Raw genomic sequence first — 19,690 nt, forward strand, 5'->3', positions numbered from 1 at the left:
GCTTTGCACCCCAAGAGGCAAGAAGAGGCCATTGGTGAAGGTGTAAACTCAGTTTCAGTGGAGACCCCAGCTTTTTGGAGATGCCGGGACCATGGGACGACCACCAAGGACAGCAGTAAGTGTGGAATGGAGCTGGCCTGGGTCTGCGAGACGAGCTGAGTGTGCTGTGGACTGCAGAGTCAGAGCAGTAGAGCTGCCGGTACCCTTTGGAGCCCAGAAGATCGTGAGTGAATCCCAAATGTCCAGCCTCTAGCTACTTTGCTGGACTTTGGTTTTGCTGAGGTGTGCCCAATTCTTCCCTTTTAAATAAGACAGTACTTGTTTTGGATTTCACAGAAGCCCACAGTTAAGAGAATTTTAAAAGAGACTATGAACTTTTAAGTGTTTGGATTTTTTAAGGACTGTGGGGGTTTTTAAGGTTGTACTGTCTTATGTTGTGATATTAACATCATACCTTGGGGACAGAAATTGGAAAGTTATGGTTTAATAGTGATGTTTGTGTGTCAAGTTGACAAGGGGTCAATTGTGTTAGATAGCTTTAGCGTCAACTTGACATACCTAGGTTGAGAGAGCCTCAGTTGGGGAATTTCCTCTATTGGACTGGCCTGTGGCCATGTCTGAGGGGCATCTTCTTGATGAGTGATGTGGGAGGACCTAGCCCACTGTGGGTGGTGCCACCCCTGGGCAGGTGGGCCTGTGTTGTATAAGAAAGCAGGCTGAGCAGGGGCCAGGGGAGCAAGCCAGTAAGCAGCGTTCCTCCATGGCCTGTGCTGTAGTTCCTGCTTCCAGGATCCTACCCTGAGTTCCTACCTTGGGCTCCCTGATGAACTGCGACCTGGGAGTTGTAAACTGAATAAACTCTTTCCTCCCCAAGTTGGTAGTGGTCAGAGTATTTTGTCACAGCAATGAAGAACAAACTAAGACAGAAGTGAAGTGACATCTTTGGATGTTAAGTGCTTTGAATACTAAATCTCATTTGTATCCTTCAATCAGAATCCTGAATGCAGGTGGGGACAGAGATGCAAGATGCGGATTCGCAGCCACCACTCAGGGTGTCACATGCTCAAACTGTAAAGCTGGGGACCTGGGGACACTGTGTGCACCTTCTTTGGATCTTGTGGACACTATATTGAGTGACGTTGAATCTAGCATCATGGTCCCCACTCAGTGCTGAGCATCATCTTGCTCAGTACCTGTGACCTTACCCAGAGCCCTGCAGCATGACAGGGGCTTGGCTGCTGGGCCTGGAGGCTCTACCCTTGACCTCTGCAATGTCTGCATCAGGTTGCTCCTGTTCTAGTTTGCATCCCACAGGAAGTCAGGGCTCCTGGGTTCCCCTTACCTGCATGATGAGGATGCACATCCCTACTGTGCCAAGCACATGCTTGTTGTCATCAAACCACAGCTTCACCTTTTCATAGCAGCCCTGGAGAGTGGACCACAGGATAAGAACCTGGCATGATGCTGAGTTCCCTTCAGCCTGGATCCACCTCACTTTGCCCCAGCCCCTGTCCTTGCTCTTGTGTCTCATCCCTTACTGTCCCTGGTCCTCCTCCTCCCTAGGAGCAGTCCCGCCCCCAGGCTCCATTTGTAAGGCCCAGCTACACAGCCTCAACTTCATCCAATCATCCACCCTCTGACTCTCCCAACTGTGGGTCCAGTACACACACAGATGTGTGCATGTACACACAGACACACAGCATTTGGCTTCAGTTCAGCCCCCTCCTCAGTGAACTAATTCCTGTGCTCTCAGCCCATCCTTTCTGCCACATGAGCTTATGGTATGTGGGGGGGTTGCAAAGCACTGGCATCCAACCTCACCGTTTTCCACAACGGGGTGGTGGTGTTGCGCCCACATCCCTGGGAGTTCTCCATGCAGCAGCGGTCAGGAACTGTGTTCTCCCCCAGCACTGGGTACCAGTCTGTATAGTCAGTGACCCCACAACACCTCATCTGTGAGAGAGAAGTCAAATATGTCACAGCTTCCCCATCTCCCCAGGTTATCTCCTGTCCGAGCCAACCCTATCCACACCAAAGAAGATACCCCAGAGCTTAAGGATGAGAAAACGAGCTTTCATCTTGCCCCTCCTTTGAGCTACAGTGACACCCCTGGAGACAGTGGCTACTTTTTCTTAGAGAACAGTAGGGGAAGAGGGTGAGGCTGCTGTCATTCAGGGCTGGGCTCCAGGTGTGGACAAGGAGGCCCCAGCCCCCCACTTGACCACCAGCACCTCAGGCTCCTTCTTTTGTGGTGTGGACCCTCCCAAGCTGGCTGCCAACCTACCCACCCACTATCCTCTCCCTAGGATCTATACACAGCGAAGCTGGGAATATTGACTTGTATTTCTTCCTCTCAGCATCACAGTCTGTCACTCGAACCATGCACAAGCAGGGAGTGAGGTGGCTCCTATCATTTACTAGGATGTTCAGGCACTCACCACAACTCCTTAGGGCTGCCCGCTCCCACACACAGGTCACCCTGCTCTTGTTATATCTTCACCCCTTCCCAGCAGCACCCCACAGTTATCTAACCTAGTGGCCAGGTAAATGCTCTAAACAGTACAGGTGCTCTATGGGCCTTCTGGGAGACAGCCTGAGGCCTGTCCCATCCAATCCCACACAGAGGCCTGAGCCGCACCTCGGCCTGGATAATGTTCCAGGCATTCTTGAGCCCCACATTGTTCTCCGTGTTGTACAGCAGCAGCCCTTCCTTCAGGTCCTGCTTGGCGTTCTCGTTTACCTGGCAAGTCAGAGACAACATACAGGTTGGGTGAGATCAGGACACTGGCTTTTTCCCAAAGCCCACACCAGGCCAGCTGGGGCTGCTAAGGAAGCATTTCCAGACAGGAGGGGAAGTGGCTAGAGTGGGACCGTAAGGCCTAGTGAGTTCCACTCTGCTGCTGCTGCATGACAGTGTTTTCCTCTTACCTGGCCTTGACCCACCCCTAGGGCTGTGACCGTCCAGCTCACTCCCCTCAAGGCTTACCTTGTCCATGTAGACAAAGAAGAGGATGAGCAGAATCAGCTCTGCCAGGAGGATGATCAACAACACAACAAAGAACTGCAAAAAGAAGTCCAGACATGGGCACAGGATAGTGGCAGTGGCTAGAGGCAGATGACAAATAGGACAGAGGAGATGCAAGGGATGGGCAAGGTTCCCAGGTCTGGGAGGGGTCACCTACTCCTAAGGAAACCCAGACCACATGTGAGTGAGGGGGTCAGCTAGGGCTATGCACAGAACATTCTGGAGTCATTTTCCACAGGCTTAGGTTGGGGCTCCCCAGAACTCAAGGTGGGGTATGGGGTTCAACTCACACTGAGGAGCAAACACTTGTTTTCCTTGATGGCCCCCAGGCAGCCCAGGAAGCCCGTCACCATGACGATGGTGCCTATGGCGATGACAAGGTTGGCTGCAGACAGCGAGGGAAAGCTGGGGGAGAAGGTGGCAAAGTTGCCTTGGGACACGGAGAGCCAGATGCCTACTCCAAGCAGCCCGCAGCCACAGAGCTGGAGAGAGAAGCAACCAGTTAGACCAGCATTGCTCTTATGTTCATCTCAGAACCCAGCAAACTGTGCCCACACTCTACCCCTACCTCTGGGACACAGAAGAGGTAAGACTAGCCAGGTACTGTCATAGACTTAAATCCTGTGACACAGACACACCCCCCCCTTGTCATTCCATGCCTCAGTCACCCATTCTGGCAAATGGGTTCAGATAGCTTCATGAACCTCATGGAGTTGCTCAGAAGATATTAAATAAGACAAAGGAAAAACCACACAGCAAAATACACGAATGATGGGCTGGAGAGATGGCTCAGAAAGCCAGTGTCCTGATCTCAACCTGTGACACTGCCCGATCTGCCAGGTGAAAGAGAATGCTAAGCCGGACCTGAAGGAAGGGCTACTGCTGTACAACACAGAGCAATGTGGGCTCAAGGAGCGGCTCTTTTGCATAGGACATGGGTTCAGTTCCCAGCACCCACATGATGGCTAACAACAGTCTATAACTCTAGTGCCAGGGGATCTGACACCCTCTTCTGGCCTCTTCAGGCACTACATGTACATGGTGCACTTACATATGTGCAGGCAAAACATTCCTACACATTAAATAAATAGATAAATAAATAAATAAATAAATATATGACAAATGACCAGCTGAGGTTATATGTTGGACAAAGAAGAGATCTGAGGGTCAGAACAGAGGCTGGGAGAGGGAGCACGTGTAACTGGGGGAAGAAGGAACAGCAGGTCTATGGGCATTAGAAGAGAACCTGGAGCATAGGCTTCTCGGAGCCAGGACTTCAGTGGCCATGTCCCATGCCCCTGAGCAGAGGGGTCATTTACCCACTGTTCTCAGGAGTCTGAAGAACACATTTCATGGGTAAAGGAAGAAAAGCTGGAAGGGGCAGGACATGGGAGTCCACACCATTCTCCTGGTGTTGGTTAATCTTCATTCTCACCTTAGTGGGATGTAGAATCACCATGGAAACATACCTCTGGCCTAAGTTGGGGGGGGTAGATCCACCTGGAACGTGTACAGAACCATCTCTGCCTCAGGCTAAATAAGAAGAGCTGAACACCAGCATTGTCTCTCTGCTTCCTGACTTTGGCCACACCTCCCCCACCATGATGGACAGTCCCTCAAACTGTGAGCCACAATAAACTTCCTTCCTTAAGTACTTTTGTCAGGTACTTTGTCAAAGTAATGAGAAAGTTAGCTAACACACCTCACCATCTATTTAAGCTAGCAACAGCAGGCATGGTGGACTTGAAAACGGACCCTCCTTGCCAGCGCCCCTGGGGCTGTGACTGAAGCCAGAAGCTCTACCTGGGGAAATTTCCCTTTCGCAGCTGCAAATCTCTACACCTGCTTTGTTTTATGCTCCATAGAGCTGACACACTCTGCTCTCTCCAAGCTCCAGGGAAGTGTGCTGAGTCTGAGGGGCCAATCCATCAGTCAGCCAATATTTATTGAGTACCTACAGAACATAGTATCCTGTGCCAGAAAAGCTACAGCCACGGTTGAGAACTGCCTTCCAGGGGCCTCTGTATTGGCTGGAGAGGGGCAATAAAAATGCAGCATCTGCCAGTATACACTGGTGTCAAATAAAGGCTACAGAAGTTCAGAAGAGGCCATCACTGTCCGCATCAGAGATGCCAGCCGAAAGAGGCAGTCGCTGAAGGATGGGTGGTCATGGGGCAGGTACAAGACAAGAACATTCCGTGCATGGTGGGAGGGTAGATGGGGATTGAGAGTCACAGGTGAGGATTTCACACTCAACTCTGTCTACCTTGACTGTGTGACCTAACTCCTGGTAGAAGAATTTAAATATTATTTATTTTTATGTGTATGAGTCTTCTGCGAGCATGTATGTAAGTACACCACATGCATACAATGCTCACAGGGGCCAGAAGAAGGTGCTGGTTCTCCTGGAACTGGAGTTACAGAGGGTTGTTAGCCACCATGTAAGTGCTGGGAATCAAATCTGGGTCCTCTGCAAGAGCAACCAATACTCTTAACCACCAAGCCATCTCTCTAGCCCCTGGTGGGAGAATTTCAATGGACTAAGGAATACGGAGTTCAGCCTTATTTGCTGAAAAGGCATTTCCTGAGAAACCTGAATTTCAGGACAGAGCTGCTGCTGAGGATTGCTGTCTGGACTTCAGAATTACGAGTGGAGACTTCTGGGCCTGAACACTTGGCAGCCCAAATGCCAGGGTAACAGACCAGGAGACTAAACTCATTATGTAGCTAGTGGGACTCAGCAGCACCTCCTTTCATGTGGCTGAGCCCATCCCCTGAGGAGGGGTGGAATGTGTCCTCTAGGCCTGAGGGCCACAGTGCCACCCTGAAATGCACACAACCTTGATAAGAGGTCATCTCAGATTTAGCTTAGTCATGTAAAATTACTTCTTAGATTCTGAAATCAATAATAAAAGTACTTTTAACTTCTCTGATCACTAAGACTCAATGTTAAAGAAGAAAGAAAGAAAAGATTAAAAGAAAGAGAAAATAAAGGAAAAGGTGTTTCCTGAGCAGCTACCATGTTCCAGAGACCGTGCTGATGCCCCTGACTCCCTGAAGTGAGCACAGCTCCCACCCTCCGTCTCCTCTTGCTGGGACACATGCATGAACAAAGAGTCTGCGTGAGCAGAGGCCTGCCATAAGCAGGCAAGGTGAGAGGAAGGGGAGCAGCTTCTCTAGGGGTCACTCTGCTTTTGCTTATACAGCCCATAGACCCAAGCCAGGCACATGGTTATTAAATAAATACCAGGCTGTACAGACAGCAGTCCACAGTCCTAGCACACCTTTCGAGGAGAGGAGATTCTCATGGGGACACTAACATGACAGGCAAGCTCAGATGGAATTTAGGCACCAACAGGAGCCAGGAAGGAAAACAAGGACATGTAAGGAGTTAGAGAGCAACTGGGTCTAGATGGGGCCTTGTGCATAAGGTGGCATTTGAGGAAGGACCAAGTAAAGAGACGGAGTATGCCATGTGAATAAGGAGGGAGGAATGTTTTAGAAAAAGGGTACAGCGAGTTAAAAGGCCCTGAGGCCCAAGCGTGGGCTATCAAGGAGGAGTAAGCCATTATGTGGTTACCACAGAGTGACTGTGGTAGTAGACAAAAGCACAGGGCATCCGGGGGACCTCACGGGTAAGAAAATGTGGGTGTTCTGCTCTGGGACTGAGTGTGACATTATTGGACAGATCACCACAGCTGTGGTTCTCAAAAGAGGCTATTGAGGGCAAGAGAAAGCCAAACACACTCGGGAATCACTGCAGTGACTAGGTAAGAGCTGGTGGCCATGCGTCAGGTGACCATGTAGAACCAGTGAGACATGGTCCAATGGTTGACAGCAGTGTTGACAGGGTGTGCTGGGCTTAAGGACTGAAGGGGACTTTGATAAGTGGGAAAACAAGAAGGTGGCCCAGACTTTGCACACATACAAAAAAAAAGTGAGGGATATTTCTGTTAGCACCAAACCAGAGATGGTTCCAGAAGCTGTAGCGGATTGGAGTTAGCCATTCGAGTTGTTCGAGCCCCCACCCCACCCCCACATTGTGGAGAGTGGTCCCACGTGACCTTTTGTACCAGAGCAGCCCCAGGTGAGATTAGGTCAAAACTCCTAGGATTCTGGCCCTGCAGGCCCACTGCAACAACCATGGAGTTTTGTAGGGGACAGAATGGGTGCTACTATCCTCTGTGGTCACTAGGTGGTGCTCCAGCATGGTTTAGAAGCTTGTTGGGTTTGCCTGTGATGGCCTAAAACTTGCAACCAGCTTGTCACCATGACTTTCTTCAGTCCGGTCAGTTTCTGTACTGCCATCTCAATTTTTCTTTCATTAATCATACCCTGGAAAATTCATGATCTCCAGTTGAAGATTTATGGCTCTGAAAGTCAGACCCTGGAATGAGTAAGCAGAAAACCCTCCAGGGCAGGTACTTGCCTGGGATGGAGGGGCCTGTGTGAGAGACCTAGCCTGGGGATTGGATTCCTGGAGCTACAGGATGCCCCCACCACTCTGCTATTCCAGGGACCCCAGGCCTTGGCCTGGACTCTCCCAGGCCTGAGGTCCTCAAGCAGTTTTCTCCATCCTGCTCACTGGGAGCAGGCATGCTGAGGTCCCTTCCTTTCTGGGGTGTTGCTGTGGTGTCTAGGTGCACCTCAGTGTGAAACCTCGGCAGTTTAGACTCCTGAGGGCCTCTCTGGCCATGTTTCTTCTTACGGGTCCCCTAACTTCACACTCTATGTCCTTTGATATGGTCTGAAAGCTTTCTAGGCACCAGCCCAGGAACCTCCTTCCACCTGGTGAGGAACAGTGCCAGAGCCTGTCCCCACACCTGTGTCTCTTCTCCCTTCCCCTCTGAGGTTCTACCAGGCTGAGACTCAGGCAGTGCCAGTCCATCAGCACCCCGCACCACCTCCTGTGGCCAGTCTCCTCTCAAAGCCCCCATACCCGTCCCCTACCTTCCACCAGGCCCTGGCCACCAGTTCCCAGGCAATCTACAAAACCTGCTGTGCCACAGGACTTGTGCAGTGTGACCCATGTCCTCAGGGTCCTCTGCTGAGGTAAACCCTCCATCTCTGGCTTCAGATGACCCCGCCTTAGCTGAGGCCCCAGGCAAGAAGAAAACAAAGATCAGGGATTTATTTTACAGTTAACACCACCACCAAAGGGGAGACATGATGGATGGACCCTGGCAGGCTGGGACAAGCTTCCACTCTGTGACTGCAAGTGCTACTTCTGTTTCTGCTACTCCCTAGGAGACTCAACTGCCAGGTGACAGGCACCAAGACATCCTGCCTCAGCCCCCACTCAGACTAGAACCCGCTGCCCTCTCTGTCTTGGCTTCAGCCTTTTAATCTACTCTGTAGAAAGCTGTCTGGATCCTTTTTCTGAAATGCCCCCCACCCCCGGACCTGTGTGCCCTTAAGACTCTGTAGTTCTCTGAGGCCTAACTCATTCTAAACCGTAAGATTCAGATTAAATCACTGCTCTGGTACTTCCAACCTGGGCCTAGCCAAGCCTCGGGCATGCTGTCTCCATCCCTTAGACAGTGGCTCTCAAGCAGGAGCAATTCTGCTCCCTGGGGGCATCAGGCATGTGGGAGACATTTTTGGTTGTCACAATTGAAGTGGGAGAGGACAGAGGACAAGCTGCTGGCATGCAAGGTGCCAAGGGCCAGGCCCCCACCACAGGGAACTATATAGCCCCTGATACCAGAGACTGAAGAACCCTGTCCTGAGGCTCTGCAGGTCAGGTGCTGTTAACTCCTCTAGAACACTACCATTGCAGGAAGAGCCTGCTATGTTCCTTGCTGGCCCCAAAAGGCTGACAGGATGGCACAGAGAAGCATGGGGAGGCCTCCAGCTGGGGCAGAAGCAGGTCAGAGCTCAGGCCTGGCAGGTGGCAGAGGGCGAGAGAAAGGAGGTGACAACAGACACAGATTTGCTATGAAGCTGGAGAATAAAGTCTGCCCTGGGCAGGTAGGGAGGACAGGAAAGAGGGCAGGAAACTGTTCTGCAGGCAGAGCAGGGTCAGGGCCAGGAGGAGGGCAGGGAGCCATTCCCCACCCTCATGGCAGGAGCCATGCAGGAAGCACAAGGCCTTGGTGGCCCAGCAAAAGTTGGGTGCCAGAGAGCTTAGCAAGTAGCATTCAAGAAAATTCCCTTCTAAAACAGGAGGGTTGTCTCAGCTGAGATGACAGAACTATCATAGAGTCCAAGGCTGAAGAATCTGGGGCGAGGCAGAGTGACTCATAGGGATCAGGATCCAGCCAATTGCAGCATCAACCAAGGGAAGTCACCAGTGACCCTCATGAGGTCCAGGCCTGGTCAGTCCCCTTCTTTAACCGAGGGCAAGCCAAGGAGGCTCTGAAGTTCCAAGCCTCCCCTGCAGCTCTTCTAACCAAGGGCCTTTCAAAACAGCTCTAACTCAGGGCTATAAAAAGACCCATAACTGAAGGTGAGAAGACAAACTTGAGTCTTTGCACAGCCCAGCAAGGCTGGGATTTAGGTCTGTTTTGTTTATGATAAATCTCCCCAGCCTAGAATAACATCTCGCCCTTGGCCATACGTCCTAGCTGGGCTTTGCAGAAGGAAAGGTACACAGCCAACCGCTGTTCTTCTACCACGGGGCCCAGAATATGCTTCAAATACTGAATGGAACCCTGAATGCTTCTGTGACTGAATGAGTAAGTGGGTGGGTGGGTGGGTGGGTGGGTGGGTAGATGGATGGATGGAGAGATGGACAGACAGATGGATAAGAGGCCTAAGCAGGCCACATCTCAGGAGCAGACCCAGATACACATTCCCTCTCAAAAAAGAAGCTCCCCATGTATCCAGTCCTCTCCACTCCTCAAATGCCCAGTGCCCCGTTATTCCAGCTCCTCCTAACCTGGTTGAGGTACCTGCTCACCTGCCTCAGCCCAAGCCTAGCCTTTTTCACCCGACTGCTTCATACACCTACAGAGAACACACACATACATACATACACACACACACACACACACACACACACACACGCCACCTCCCAGACACAGGCCCTGGGGCAGATGCCACCAGTGGCTCCCCACGAGACCCCCCCAGGCCTCCTCAGCCTGTCTCTGCTGGCAGAAGCCAGGGATCACTGCTTCCCCAGTGTTTTTTTATGAGCCAGGGCCAGGCCCAAGGCCTAATAACATTTAATAAATTAGCGGATATGGCAAATAAAACACAATCAAAACAGCTTTAATTTCACAGCCTGACATGCTGGCTAATAGAGAGCTGGCCCTGCCCGGGTGACGCCAACCTGTTAAGAGTTTTGCAGTGGGAGACAGATGATCCACCAGGGCAGGAGAGGGGCTGCTACTTTGTATTGCAGGCAGCCCTCTTCCCTCCCTTCTTTTCCCTCCCTCCAAGGGCCCTGAAGCTCATTCATTCTCATGGCCATAAAGAGAGACAGACGGGGCTGGCGGCTGGTGAGGAGGGGAGCTGAGAAGCACACTTCCAATTCCATACCCAGGGAAATGAAGGCTCAAAGTCAGAGACTTCTGTCAAAGTCACCCAGGATTGCAGGAGGATGTGTCTGCAGTGAGACCTGTAGGGGAGGCAGCCATGCAGGGACCCTGGTCTGAGTGTTTACCTGCAATACACCTTCCAGTTCCCTCTGCCTAACTCCAGGCAAAAATTCTATTAACTCAAGAACCAGCTTCTCAGTGGCTAACACATCAGTACTCATTTCACCCAAGAAGCTCACCAGGAACAAGTGTGACAGGCCTTTAAATATATGAACATTTGTACCTAGTGACACTCTCTCCCATCTCTTCCTGGCCTAAGAAAGGGATTTGACATCTTTCACCTCTGAGTCACCCTCCGCTGCTCATCTGTCTCAAACTGAAAGTCAGATTCCAGTTAGAGTAGGACCAGCACAGAGAACAAAGATATGGCTCTCCCCTCCCACACTTGGAGCTCTATATTTCTCATAATCCAGCCTTAGCCCTGTTGGCTTGACTGGTAGCCACAGCAATTTCACTTCACATTGGGTGTGTGCAAAATTTAAAGCCAAATGGTACAATTCCTTTGTCATTCTTCATGAGACACTGTTTTTCCTCTCAAGCCTCCAGTTTCTTCACAGCCCCAATGCCACCAGCTTATATCACAGGGAGATCACACCACTATTTATGAGCCTAACTGTCCTCCAAATAAATGTATAAAACATCTGCATATTCACAACCCAGTTACATTTGATTATTCCAGGTGCAGACAAACGTACAGAATACTGTTTCGGAGCTGGGAGTCGCTTAGGCTGAGGCTCCTGAATGATTCAAGAGTGTCTGTCACCCCTTCCCCAGTTTCCCACAAAGCCCCTAAGAGTGAGAGCGAGCCGAGTCATGTGTCAGTATCTAGGTGTCTTGCAACAAGTATGCGAGGGTGAAGAAACCATGGCAAGAGCAATCCTACACGTCTCCAGCACAGTACCCTGTCACCCCTCAGTGGGTTAAGAGCCTGGGTGGGGACAAGCCCAGTCACTACCTCCCACTGGCTACACTAAGGGCTTGGTGTCCTCTTGTCTCCAGAGGATCATGGCTGGATTTGCTGAAGCATGAACCACCTGCCAGGGGTTTTTGGCCTGGCCTTGGCACAGGGGCCTCACTCAACCCACAGGGTTGGTGGAACTTGAGGATGGTCCAGCAGGGTCAGGAGAATCTGGATCTGTCCCAAACTTCAAAGCCCATACAGGGGTGCTGAGTGATGCTGGTCCCTACAGAGCAAGGGACAAGGACTATTTGCTGTCCCAGTGACATAGCCCTTTAGGTTAGGCTCATTCCATAGGATGAAAAGAAACAAATTCCAGGTGGCTGCCCTGTTGTATCCCACTCCTAGGCCAGTCAGCTTTCTCAGGAGCCAGTGTCTCTCCACCTGTTAACATGGCCTGTAGGCTCCTGCATGTCTAGAGACCTAGAAATGGGGGGGGGGTAAGAGAGGGTCCACTGCCTCCAAGAGCACTCATGTGGGGCAGAGGCTTCCAGAAGGAAGGCACAAAACCTGAGGAATGGCCCTTAGAAGGACCTCAAAATAGCATGTGGCCAGGATGCCAAAGAGGGGCAGATGATACAAGGCATCTGCCAGCCCTGTACAGGAGGAATGTGATCATTCAGTGATCCATAAACAATGATTTCCACTGCTGCCCTTCCCAGACCAGCCATGCACACCCTGGCAAAAACGCAGTCTTCCCAATTAGGTATGCTGTTTGGCCCAGAGCTCTGCCCAGTCTTATGGCCCACAGGATGCAAGTGAGATGGGGCTCTGGTAGGTGTGGGTCAAGAAGCACATTAGGGCACACTTGTGACTCTAGGTTCCCAGGCTCGGCCAGTCCAGGTAGCTTCAGCTTGCTGCTGGCAGCAGGGGAACAAGGTTCCCAGACTGTGAGCTTTAGTCCCAGGTCTGACAGAGTCCATAGTTGGTTCTCAGCTGGTCCCTGTATTTTGGAATACACAGGTGGTCACAGGCTAGCAAAGATGGGGTAGGCACAGGGAAGGGTCCTGAGAGGGAAGCTGACAATCCAGTCATAGCCTCTAGGTTTCTGTCCCTGAACTGGTAAACTAGACAGGTGGTGGTCGGGGATAGTGACCCTTGGACACGCCTTCTCCCCATGCTCCCTAGGAAACCAGCCTGGTGCCTCAGACAACCCCAAGCCTAATAACTCAACTGGTCATGGAACTGGTACCAGGCCAGTGCTTCAAATTGAGACAGGCTTGGGGGACAGACATGTACTGCTCACCACCTGTACCCCACGGCCATGGCTACCTGTGTTCTTGCACCCAGGGTGGATCTGACAAAACAGCCCAGAACCTCATTCAAGGTGCTATGTCCACTTCATGGTCACTGTGAGCAGGAAGCAGGGAGGGTGTTGAAGATTCCAGAGCTTGTCAGAGGAGTCTGGTGTCTAGGAAAAGGATACAACAGGCACCAACATCTTTTCTCCTCCTCCTATTTGTTTCATGTTATGCACTGGGGGAAAAAGACTTCTGACAACATCAGAGTGAGGGGTTTGGCCATAGCTGGGGCTGCCGGAGGGGCAGGATGGGTCCAAGGATTCTGTTGAAGCTAGACCACGCCATCCCTCTAGGAGGCAGAACCACTAGCAGCTAGATCTCAGGACCAGGAACTAAAAGAAGTGGTGTGGTACTGGGTGCCCTGGAAGGCTTCCAGATGTTTCTCTCTTCACAAAATGAGAAAGAAGGAAGTATATCCCGGTACTGGGGATGCTGTGAAGATGAGCAGGCTGATGTATGCTGTGCGCCTGGTGATATTTGGAATATAAATATTGTACAGAGCACTGGGCTATTGTTCAAAAATTCTTGAAAATGCAGGAGTTGGGGACAAGACAAGGGAACCTCGAATTCATATTACATCATTCTAGCAAAGAGTTCAATTTATCGTGGAGACCATAATTCATCCCTCAAAACAGAACCAGCGCCTGCTCTTTCTTTGGGACTGAGGAGCCCCCCTAGCCCCAGACATGGAGAAAAGCCATACAATGACAATACTTTGCCACTGAGTCCCTTCCTTCTACTGCCTCTATCCCCTATCACAGGGAGGCCCTTTCACAATGACATGAATATGACTTTGGCAACCTAAGTCCAGCAAATGACATTCTTAACCATGCAGAGAGATATCAGGAATGATGGTGGCTGACAGCCAGGCCTATCCCCAGCTGAAGACGGCCACTCACACATGTTCTGCTATAACCCTTTGGCTTAGTGAGCCTGTGACTGCCTTCTCTAGGGATCAGAGGCCCACAGCCCAACTGGACTGCCAGCCAGGAGCTTTACCCACCTATGCCAGGACAGTGACATTTCTGACATGCTTTGTGGGGGACATGGCCAGTTAAGCATAGGTCTGTTTGCCAGAGACGGTCTCAGCACCAATTTAGTGACAACCTGAGATCTCTCCCTACCTGTGCCAAGCTCTCTGCCATGCCCCTGTAGGAGGAAGCAGTGGGCCACTCTCAGCCTTCCAAGACACACATAGCCACTCCTACTGCAAGCTGGTCCCCAGTGTCACCCAGCATCCTCATGATGTTGGGGTCATGGAACCTTCACGTGGAGCCATGCCTTGCCCATAGAACCCTGTCCCACACCTGCCTTTACCCTTCCCTGTCCTGCTCTGGGGAGGTGACAGCCAAGCACGCACATGGCCAAGCATCAGTTCCATCTGAGTACCTTGTTTCTATTCCGCTATCCACTCTTTCCAACCCAAGGGCAGATGGGAGAATAGGGCACAGAGGCCAAGGAGTAAAGAAACTCGGAAACTGTCTGCTGTGCTCCACACCTTACACTTAGGTTCTCCACTGGGATCCTCAAATGAGCCAGAAGGAGTGAACTCTGCACACACTTTAGGAAGGAAGGCTGGCCATAGTGCTCTGTATTAGCAAGCCCTATGGTCTAGAGGTGCACCAGTCCTGGTCCAGTGGGTGAGTGCAGCAGAGAAATCAGTTCTAACCTAGTACAGCACAGTAACATAGGCATGGCATAGCAGTCTCTTAGCCCAAGGCAGTATAAAGAAGGCAGAGCTGGTGACAATGGTGGTGGAGGTACAATACCAACAATGAAACCAGCATTTACCGAGTCTTAACGGCCGGTGAGAATCTAGACCAAGCCCTTTCCACAGAAGCCATATGAGGTAGTTCCTATGCCTCCCCCACTTCACAATTGGCAAAAGTAAAGATTCTAGAGGCTGAGGATCCTGTCTCCACTTGCACATGTGTGGCAGAGCTGGGATTCTAATCCAACTGGTCATGGCTCCTAATCTCGATACTGTAGCCTCAGAGTGCCCCTTACAGGCCTCAGAAGAGCAGCAAACTCATTTTATTCTGCATTTTTCAATAACTTTTCACTCAATCCGACTCAGGGGAGGTGGGAACTTGTGCCAAACCCACGGGGAACCAGGACATAGCCCAGGGTAGGGGAAGTCAGAGGGCACAGTGGCCAGGCTCCTGCATCCCTTGGCAATATGGGGAGCAGGGGATGGGTTCAGGGAGGTAGAGTGAGGGGAGGGAAGAGACCAATGTCAGGAATCCAGTCTGGGGAGGGTATGGACAGAGTGGACATGTTGGGGCGGAGATGGTAGGTAATGAGTCTCAGAAGCCCCTGCTCTTTGCTGTGTGCCAGAGTCCTAACTGTCCCTCTGTAAGAGGAAGCAAAAGGAACAAAACAAACCAGTGTGTAGCTCTTCTGCTTATGAACAGCAAGAGCCCTGGGCCATTTGTTTTCCAGAGAGTACTTTCATGTACCTTATCTTGGCTTGCGAGTAGTTGCTATCCCCTTTTATAGATGAGGACAGGACGCTGGAGCTCACTGGAGCCCCAGCCTTTATCTACATGGTGCTGATGGATGGGGTGAGCAGGGATGATGGAACTATCCCTAAAGACACAGAATTTCAGAAGGAGGCACATGAGCAACTTGAAGGTTGTCCCCTTCCAGAAAGGAGTGGCAAAGAAAGCCTGGCTATTTACTGCCCATCAGATCCCTCTACCAGCCAGTTGCCTGGCAGATGCCATACAGGCTTATGAACCAAGCCCACCGCTGGCAGCCCCCAGGCCAGCCAAACTTAAGGATTGGGCCAATAACATAGGCGATGTTATCCAGAGCCAAGCAGCCTTCATAGATGGCTAAGGCAACTCTGGCCATGGAGGTAGACCATGTTCACATTCCCAGGTTCCTCATTTATCAGCTGGGGGATTCTCTTAAATGGGGGATTAATGTTACCTACCACCCAGAGCTGTATTCAGAATCAAATGAGATTCATGAAAATAAACTTCCTAGCATGGTGCCTTGTACACAGCTATAAATGGGGCCATTACCAGTATTTACGGTCTGCAGTCGGCATTCACCCAGGTGGAGGCAGACAGAGTAGCCGAAGCCAGGAACAAGGAGTAGGGAGGTAGAGAGGTCCTGCCCACTGGACCCGGAGCTGCTCCGTCTCCATACCAGGTGGCCTGATGGCTGCCCTAACTGGCCTCCCAGAGCTGCCTTGTCACCCCAGGCAGACCGTGCAGCACGCATGACTGCAATGCACTCTCCTACTGCTGGCCTCAGGGTCCCCAGCCACCCATCTCCGGGAGGCAGCTTGCTTTCCCGATTTGCTTTCTTTTGGCAGGGAGCTGCTGCTGTCTGTGCTCTGGACCGTAAAACAAGTTTTCATCAATAAATTAAGATAAGCGGAAAGCCAGCTCCAGAGGAGGCAGGCTATGGCAGGCGGGTGGGCAGGCTTGAAGTCATTCCATGACCCAGAAAGGGCTAAAGTGAATCCCAAGCTAGACCAGGGGCTTCTGCATTCCCTTGTTGAGTCCCAGGTGTTCCAGTCTAACCAGGCTTCTCAGAGAAGGGAAGATTGGGGAAGCCACTATGTATCTCCATCTTCAGACAGGTGAACCAGTGTTACACTGATAGGTAAAGAAAGGCAGGTGCTGGGAAAGCTCTAAGCCACCATAACGACCCAGTCTCTGTGTTGAACAAACTAAGCCACCCAGAGACTTGCTCAGTTACTGGCACAATCAGTCCTCCCAAAATAAAAATGTTCCCATAGAGCAGTATGAACCCGGGGTCTCCCAAACACACTTCCCACACATCTGCCTCTAGGCCTTGCCAGCTTCTCCCCACCTAAATGCCTTCCTTCTCCAATCCTGCCAGCTCCCTGTGCCCCAATACTTCAGCGTTTCTGTCTACACTACTTACACACCTGGTGCATTCTCCCCACTATGAGGGTTGACATTTGTCGATGGTGTGCTCTGCCTACAGATGGCTGCACAGGGTGGGTGCACCCAGACTGCTCCATGTACCTCCTTAGCACAGAACACAACCCCCACTACCAAGAGTTCCTGCCTAACAAGAATCAAGCTTGGTGTGGGAGTGTAAGTGAAGGAGGGAGGGGACAGCACAGCGAAGCAATCTTGAGGTTCAGCAACAGGCACCTCCTTATCCAATGCCCTGGTGCACAATCTGTCCCAGCCCCTGATGCTCCAACCAGGCCACAGCATATGGCAGGAGAAGGGCCATCTGCCCGTCCACCATCACACAGGGAGAAGTGCGTGTCCTTCATATGCTTATGAGCTAAAAGACAGGTGGACTTTCAGGGATTGCCCAGAGCAATGACAACTTGCTGCTCACCAGCTGTGTGACCTGGGGAAAACTGATAGACTTTCTCTGAGCCCTGCTATTCCCCTCTATACAACAAGGGGTGAAAGAGCAAAACCCAAAGTTCTTTCCAGCCCAAGATCATGTGACTTCACTTCTACCAATCTGCCCCCAGCTGGATGACAAGGAAGACAGTGCTGGCAGCCCATTTCTCAGTGAGCAGGTTGAGGTGCCAAGGCTAAGTGACCTGCCTACAGAGCCAGGAGGCTGGAACCTGCCCCTCCCTTAGAAGGATGGTCCCATTTTTCTCAGGGAAGGGAGCAGGAAGGTAATGATTCCAGCAGGTGCCAACTAAGCCAGCCTGAACCTGTTATATCACTCTTTCCCAAACCCTTGTGAGCCAGCATCAAAATATAGATCTCCTGGCTAAGGAAACTGAGGCTCAGAGATATACCTGGTCTCAGGCCCCTTGGTTAAGATCTGAGACTAATTTACTGTCCTGCCTCAGATATCAGCCACTGAAACACACAAAACACAGACACACAGACACACACATACATACACACACATACACCACATACACGCACACACACACACACACACACACACACACACACACACACACACACACAAGTTGGCAAAGGTTCAGGCCACAATGACATTAAATCAAGACTGCTAATTATGCCCTGACCTGGATATAAATCTTGTTGATTACTTCTGAGTTCAGGGTTCCTATAATACCTGGATGGATTCCAGTCACATGGAACCCTAGATCAAGTGCAGGTTGCAGCAGCCCCTTCTCCCTCTTTTTTACCCCCCACCCACCCATGAGGATGATCATTCCTGCCACCAAGGCCCAGAGAGGGGAATGATGCCATGTCATAAGGGGTGTGAGTTGGAGGGTAACCGGTGTGTTAAACTGGCAGAAGGAGCTAAGAATAAAGTATAAGGAAAGGAACCGAAACATATTGACAATGGCAAAAAGAAACAATTACTATGCATTTTCATATGAGATCCAAGGAATAAATTTGCTGTGGGTTTTGCTTATTCAACAGAAATGAGGGGGAAACAGAGAGTGAGCGAGCAGTAGCTGGAGAGAGGAGAGGGCAGAATGCAGACGCTCGCACTTTATAACTCACCATTTCCCCGAAGCTCTCAGAAGTGTGTTTGGAGGCACCAGAAGACACGGGAGTCAGAAGAAATAACACTGCAAGTGGAGGGATTCACATGCAGCCTGCAGGGTACCCACAAACTAACAGGGGGACACCCGCAAACTAACAGGGAGATATGCTGCTCCCATCTACTTGGCAGCCTTGTATTTCTGGAAGTAGACACTGCTTTTTTTAAAACAAGGTCTTACTTGACGATAGAACCGTCAAGGTTCCTGGCACCAGCTGCTCTGGGGAGCTGGAGTCTGGCTTCATTCCAAGGAAAAAGCGAAACTCTGAGGTAATCCCGAATCTGTCCCTTCTTTACAAAGCACATCACCAACACACAGAAACCCATTGCCATCCAGGGGCCAGAGCAGGTCAGGGCTATTTCTATGGCTAGGGTCCTAACAGTCATGCATTGCTCCATGTCACCAGTCTTTGGCACATCATGTGGATGCTGGAAACAGACTGTGCCAGGATCTTGCCACCTACACCAGGTGCAAGGGCATCTCCAGGCTTCCCTTCCCAGATGCCACAGTTTCCCTTGCAGGCAGCCAATCAGAAGGCCCAGGCTTCTTGATTGCACCGATTGCCAGTGTTTCCCTTCCTGTCACATGCACTCTGCACATGGTCTTCTGAATCAGGTGTGTCTGCTCTTGTCTTCTGAAAATGTGCTTTCACCAGGCATGGAAGGGTATCCCTGCAATCTCAGCACTTGGGGAACTGAAGAAGGAGTTTGAATCAGCCTGGGCTACAAAGCAAGACCCTCTCTCACAAAAAACAAAATAGCTCTCCTACCCACAGGCTTCTCTCTGGGTAAGTCCACTGCAACCTCCACACCTTGACTCCCCCACCCTCATTCACCCTCCCATCTCCCCGAAGGTCTCTCCTAATTTGGGTCCTGTCCCATTCCTTGTCTTCGGGCCCCAGACACCTGGGGAACCAATACTGCTTCCTGATCCTTTTCATCCAGACCAACGGAGTGCCTTCTCTGGGCCCCAGGAGCACTGCTTCTGGGCCTGGCCCCACCCTCACCTCCCTCTGATTCCCTGTGCCTGCACCACCCCTCAGCCTCTTTCTGGGACTAGGGGGCTGACCTTCCCTCTTCCTGATCCTTTGCATCCAGACCAACACAGCTCCTCAGTGCAGTCCCCAGGAGGCCTTGGGGCCTCTTCCCGCCCTATCTGCCTTTGCATCTCTGGGTGGCAAGGCCACCAGCTGCCCTAGACCAGCATCTTTTGTGGGCCAGGCTCCGGGGCATGTCCAACCACCAAATTCCTGAGGCCAAAATCATTCCTGGAGGGATCCAGACCTTAGGAGAAAGCCTGAAAACATCTGACCCTCACCTGAATTGGGCCTCTGTGGGAACTCCTGAAGACAAAAGCAATCCAGCCACTCCAATATAAAATCAA

General features: G+C 51.2%; 1 protein-coding gene across 6 annotated transcripts in view; it reads right to left on the bottom strand.

Moving 5' to 3' along the window:
• The window catches only part of Tspan9 (tetraspanin 9), a 225,283-nt gene that overhangs the window by 4,502 nt on the left and 201,091 nt on the right, over positions 1 to 19,690 (bottom strand). For all 6 annotated transcript variants that reach the window (XM_008825480.3, XM_029559782.1, XM_008825482.3 and 3 more), the window contains 5 exons: positions 3,316 to 3,507; positions 2,987 to 3,061; positions 2,639 to 2,740; positions 1,822 to 1,953; positions 1,343 to 1,426 (listed from right to left, as the gene is read on the bottom strand). In XM_008825480.3, coding sequence (XP_008823702.1) covers positions 1,343 to 1,426; positions 1,822 to 1,953; positions 2,639 to 2,740; positions 2,987 to 3,061; positions 3,316 to 3,507 — 585 coding nt within the window. The remainder of the gene's footprint in view (positions 1 to 1,342; positions 1,427 to 1,821; positions 1,954 to 2,638; positions 2,741 to 2,986; positions 3,062 to 3,315; positions 3,508 to 19,690) is intronic.

Source organism: Nannospalax galili, unplaced genomic scaffold (genome assembly GCF_000622305.1).
Source record: "Nannospalax galili isolate Female #2095 unplaced genomic scaffold, S.galili_v1.0 scaffold589, whole genome shotgun sequence".
In the NCBI taxonomy this organism is placed as follows: Eukaryota; Metazoa; Chordata; class Mammalia; order Rodentia; family Spalacidae; genus Nannospalax; species Nannospalax galili.